General features: G+C 44.6%; 1 protein-coding gene across 16 annotated transcripts in view; it reads right to left on the bottom strand.

Moving 5' to 3' along the window:
• Adam22 (ADAM metallopeptidase domain 22) overlaps positions 1-5,721 on the bottom strand; it is a 229,466-nt gene that overhangs the window by 194,985 nt on the left and 28,760 nt on the right. For all 16 annotated transcript variants that reach the window (XM_026784638.1, XM_026784643.1, XM_026784640.1 and 13 more), the window contains exon 3: positions 1,636-1,712. In XM_026784638.1, coding sequence (XP_026640439.1) covers positions 1,636-1,712 — 77 coding nt within the window. The remainder of the gene's footprint in view (positions 1-1,635; positions 1,713-5,721) is intronic.

The raw sequence follows: 5,721 nt of genomic DNA, 5'->3' as shown, positions 1-5,721 counted from the left end.
AGAACATGGGATGGAGTGGACAGTCCTAAACAGGATGTCTACATTACTATCCCCACCCCTCCATACACATGCACTCAGGGAACATCTTGAAGATGAGGTGGAAAGAAGTAAGTGCTGGAACATGAGGAAGAACACTGGGAGATGATGTCCTCTAGACTGGCGGTTTGAATAAGAATGGCCCCGCATACTAGGCTCACACATTGGGATGCTTAGTCACCAGGGAGTGGCACTATTTGAGAAGCATTAGAAGATGTGTGACTCTGTTGAATGAAAGGCGTCACTAGAGGTGGGCTTGGGAGTCTGGGAAAGCTCAAAGCAGACCAGGCATTCTCTCTATTCTCTCTGCCTGCTGCCTGCAGATTAGGATGTAGAAATCTCAGCTACCTCTCCAGCATCAAGTACGCTTGCCTGATGCCATGCTCCTCACCATGATGATAATGGGCTCAACATCTGGCACCGCAGTCAGCCCCCAATTCAATGGTTCCTTTTGTAAGAGCTGCTTTGGTCATGGTGTCTCTTCACAACAACAGAACAGTGACAAGATGTAGACCTGGCATAGATATTTCACCCATGAGCTGTAGTGACCTGCATACGATCAAGCAGTCAACATTCCAGCACAGGCACTGCAGGTGATTATTAAACAGTTATTGGTAGTTAATAGTTGCTGAGGCAGGACAAACTTTTTGAGATGTGGCCACTGGAAGGATTTCTAGGTTCCAGTGGGTGGCCCCATATCCATATATATATAGATATATGGATAGTACTAGCTGGATTTAGTGGATAAAAAGTTGGGAAAAGAATGTGTTGAGGTGCTATGAGGAATATAGAGGGAGTAGTTATGGAAAAACAAATTAATATGACCATATTTCATTGAACACATGAATGAAATTCAAGAAAAAAAAATTTAAGAAAATAGCTACCCACCACCAACATTTAGTAAAGATCTCAGGCCAAAAAGAAAATGTCTAACAATTTCATAACAATATCTTTTTTAAAAAAAAAATAAAACCTACTTTTCTCTCAGTATTGTAACCACGTTATTCGTGTTCTGAAAAATATGGCCATATGAGTTTCTTCCTCAGAAAATGAAAGTTTTTGCACCAGAATTCTTTTAAGAACATGAGGAAGTTGGACCGGCCTGGAACAATAGCTCAGCAGGCAAAGGTGCCTGCCAGCCAGCTGAGGATCTGATGTGGATTGATGGGACCCACGCGGGGAGAACCAGCTTCCGCCAGTTGTTCTCTGACCTCCACACAAGCATTGCAGCCGGCACCTGGGAGGAAGTGCACACATGTGTGCACACTGAATAGATCCCGAGGAATGACATCTGAGGCTGTCACCCAGCCGCACACCGTGTACACATGAGCATGAACACACACATACAGAAACAGAAAGGACTTTTACTGCCTTAAGTATATCTTCATAATCTATCATTCACAGGAAGCACAAGTCATACAGATTCTTATGCAAAATGCTGGAAGAACTCCTATCTTCTATTATATATTAGTAAAAGTTAGGTATCTACTAAAGCTATTCAATTTCAAATGCACATTTATTTCTTATTATTACCAACATTAACACCTTGAAGTCACTAGATAGCATAATTACAGTGAAGACAACTTGGCAAGCACTTACTGGTTTAGCCGGACATCAAGAATGAACGAGGTTCCAAAGGCATCCACCTGGAAGCTTGCCTTGTCCACATGAGTCAACTGCAATATCAAAAAGGTAGAGCTTATTTATAGTCAGCGGTGGTGATTTCTTATGTGAGTATTTCTTATGGTCATCCTGAAAGGCTCATCATATCACAAATAAGAAAGCAATTCAACAAGGAAGATAAATGACAGCACAGCAAAACAAAATTGTGTGCCTTCTTGGAAACCAGGCAGTCACCAATCCAAAGTTCATTGCCATCCAGTCAAGGAGACAAGGACACTACTTTTCTGCTTTGTCTCATCTTGAAACACTGCATATCCAACTTTACTTCAGTAAACTTACTCCCTAACTGTTGTGGAATAATCCTCTGTACACTGTAAGGATTCGTCACTCTGATTGGTTTAATACAAAGATGGCCAGTAGTTAGACAGGACGTAGGGGAGGGACAGAGAACTCTGGAAGAAAGAAGGCAGAGTAAGAGGAGTCGTCAGCCAGACACAAAGGAAGCAAGTTGTGTACAGAATGAGGTAACAAGCCATGAGACAAGTCGTAGAAGTTAGATAAGAAATATGGGCAAGGGGCTGGAGAGATGGCTCAGAGGTTAAGAGCTCTGGCTGCACTTCCAGAGGACCCAGGTTCGATTCCCAGCACCCACACGGCAGCTCACAACTGTCTGTAGCTCAAGTTCCAGATCTGACATCCTCACACTAATGCACATAAAATAAAGTTAAATAATTTAAAAAAAAATATGGGCAAATTTAAATGTAAGAGCTAGTTAGTAATAAGCATAAGCTATTGTCAAATCATGTATACTTAATATTAAGTCTGGATATTTAGGAACAGTTGCCAAGGCACAGAGAAACTCTGCCTACAAATGGCACCCAAATGTTCAGCAACCACAACCACATAAAACCTGAGAGAGCTTGGGAAAGGGTTCTAGACACACAGAAATGGAGTCAAGAGCCATTTCCTAGTCTCATGTCTCTGACGCTGGCCACAATACTGGGATGTGTCTCCTGGTTGCTGCCTGCAGACCTGAGCAGCCAGCGTCTGATGAGCTAAGCTAAGTGGTGGGTTCCTGCCAGCCGCAATAAAGAAAAGCATCTCCTGGCAGCCATTTGTGGGGGGGAGGGGGCAAGCTCCAAAGCAGAGGTGGAAATCGTAGCCATGCCGCTTAGCAGTCTACAGGCTCATGTGGTCCGAAAGAGATTACAGATACTCAATAAAGACAGATTCAGACCAAAAAAAAAAAAAAAAATCCTCTGAAACAGTTACAGTGTGTTTAAAAATATACATCATAGGCTTGAGAGAGAGAAGAGAAAGAGTATATACAGTTTTAGATTGAAAATATAGTTTTAAAATAATAAGGCCCTTAAAAGGGAAGAGTAATAAAAAATATAAGTCACATAAAGATGGAAAATACAGAGATTCTGTAAGTTATTGTGCTCTCTTTAGATCTTCTGATTGCTAATGGAAAAACAACAGCTGCTAAAACACATTGGATTATAAAAAGTGCTGGATTAAACCAGCCTATATTTTGAAAATGTCTTGACTTCACACTCAGTACACTCACGACTGGGTGAAAAGAGAGGGCCCGATGGGCAAAAGCCATAGGATGATTCTCCTACTGGACAGGATTTGAAAGAATGTGGGCTGGGGAATCCTGCTCCGCCGTCAGGGCCCACCAGCCTCCTCTAACCGGAAGACAAGGTGCTCAGAGTACTTCAGCCCCTTCTCTCCGGCAAACCTAACTCCCCCTCACTCTTCTCAGATAACTTCAACAAGCCCTGGTTTCCTCTGTTTTTTTTCCCAGAATCCTCAGACCTTACTCTCAGCTCTACCGTTGTCACACACCACAATCCCCTGATCTCCCAAGACCCTTGCTGAAAACCCAGTGTAAGCTGCACATTTGCTACTCAACCAAAGAGCTCCATCCTGCCCCAGCATTTCAAGATGCTCCTCAGCTGCCTCCCAGTGCCCAGGCACAGGGCTCTAGGACCCCCGACCCTCCCCAGTGCCCAGACATAGGCCTCTAGGCCCCCCGACCCTCCCCAGTGCCCAGACATAGGGCTCTAGGCCCCCGACCCTCCCCAGTGCCCAGGCATAGGGCTCTAGGCCCCAAGCCCCTCCCTGCATCTTTCCCACGCCTACTTCTTTCATCTGCTCTTGGACTCACGTCACGTGTATCTTTTATTCACTACCCCTGCTGGAAGCTTTGGAACCACTCTTGACCTAGGCGATTTCCTGAAAGCAACCCCATCTGCTTTTCAGGAGTCAGGTTCGCAGCCCTCCTTGAATCTGCCACAGAGGCCCTAAGAGAGGAGCACAGGCAGGTGGTTTAAAGAGCAGAGATCTTTGTGTTCACAATTCAGGAGGGCAGACGTCCACAGACAAGGGCTGGCAGACTAGGTTTCTCACAAGGCCGCCCCTCCCTGTGGTCTCACCATGCCCTCACACGCTCTGTGCTTTCTCGATCACTTCCCCTTCTGAGGATATGAGTTCTCTTGGATTAGGGACACCCAGCCTGACAACCTCTTCTTTTAAAGTCCTGTCTTCATGTACAGCTACTCTGGGCGTGACAGCTCCTACACATGAATTTCCAGGGAACACGATTCTGTCCCCAGCAGTCCTCTGCCGTGAAGTCTCCCACCTCCCTCTCCTCACCGCAGGTGAGGGTGATTGCGGAGACTCGGTGCTGCGCATCAGGAACTCAGTCAGTGTTTCCTGAGTGGCTCCTAGAGGCCGTTTCATTAATCACCTAGGTGCGTAAGTGAACAGCGATCCAATTACCTGCTTACGACACGTAGTCTTCCCATTAGACCTGCTAGCTCTTAACGCCAAATCAAGAGTGTTCTTCCTGCCTAAAAGCGCTTCCGGTTTCCTAAAGTTAAGACTATGTTTTGGAAAAGCTCTACTTACCAGAACTGACGTCTCAATTAAAATGAACCTTTCCCTCCTCTATCCTCCCAGGCCCTTGTGTGACTACACCAACTTTTATCCCTGTCTCCTGGGATTACAAATGCTAGCACAGTAAGTGTCTGTGGTGAACAGGCCACTTTGAGATGATGGCTCAGACCAAGGGAATGTTACCATTATTTTTAGCAAAGTATTTACTGTTTGCATTATTTCTCACATTTTTTCCTTTTTAATTAACATGCCATAATTGTTTATCTGTATGAGATATAAAGAAATATTTCAAATCATTTATAAAATCTTACCAGGGCAATTAGCATTTCCATTTCCTTAGCATTTCTTAAACTTTGGCGTTTCTGAGCTCTTCTCTTACACTTTGTCATGAAATACATACGGGCTCAGCGTGAGCGCCATCATCTACAGTGTGACAGGATACTGGAGCTCATCCCTCTGTCGTGTGCTTTGTGACTGCTATCCCACTCCCACTACCTTCTTTTCACCCCTCTGCTAGCCTCTAGAAATTACCATTCTTCCTCCCCCTCCTCTTCTCAACTGACATTTTCTCTGCCATATGTGAGAAGCACAATAGAAAGTACTTGTCTCTCTGTCTGGTTTACCTCAGTGAACATGATGTCCCCCAGTACCATTCATTTCACACAGAATAATTCAGTCTGATTTTTACATAATTTTTCCTGCAGTTCCTTTTTACTTCTGCCTTTTTAATTTTACAGACCTCAGTCAGGTTCCAAGGAGACACCGAAATGCAAAGCAAATATAAAAGGAAAGTTTATTTTAACTAAGGTTCAGTTTGTTAAGTGTGTTTTACTTAGTACAACTCTAAGATAAGTTGTTTTTCATGGACTACATGCAGAATTACCACCTGGACAAACTTCTCTGATGGTGACCCTAGTGCTGAGAAGCAGTCAGACTGACCACATTCTGTTCCACCTGCCTGCTAGCGGGAGACAGAAAGTGAACCATTAATTAGATTTTAAAAACCTTTAGAAGCCGGGCGATGGTGGCGCACGCCTTTAGTCCCAGCACTCGGGAGGCAGAGGCAGGCGGATCTCTGTGAGTTCGAGGCCAGCCTGGTCTACAAGAGCTAGTTCCAGGACGGGCTCCAAAACCACAGAGAAACCCTGTCTCGAAAAA

The sequence above is a fragment of the Microtus ochrogaster genome, chromosome 26 (assembly GCF_000317375.1).
Source record: "Microtus ochrogaster isolate Prairie Vole_2 chromosome 26, MicOch1.0, whole genome shotgun sequence".
In the NCBI taxonomy this organism is placed as follows: Eukaryota; Metazoa; Chordata; class Mammalia; order Rodentia; family Cricetidae; genus Microtus; species Microtus ochrogaster.
This window is presented reverse-complemented; position numbering and strand designations above follow the sequence as displayed.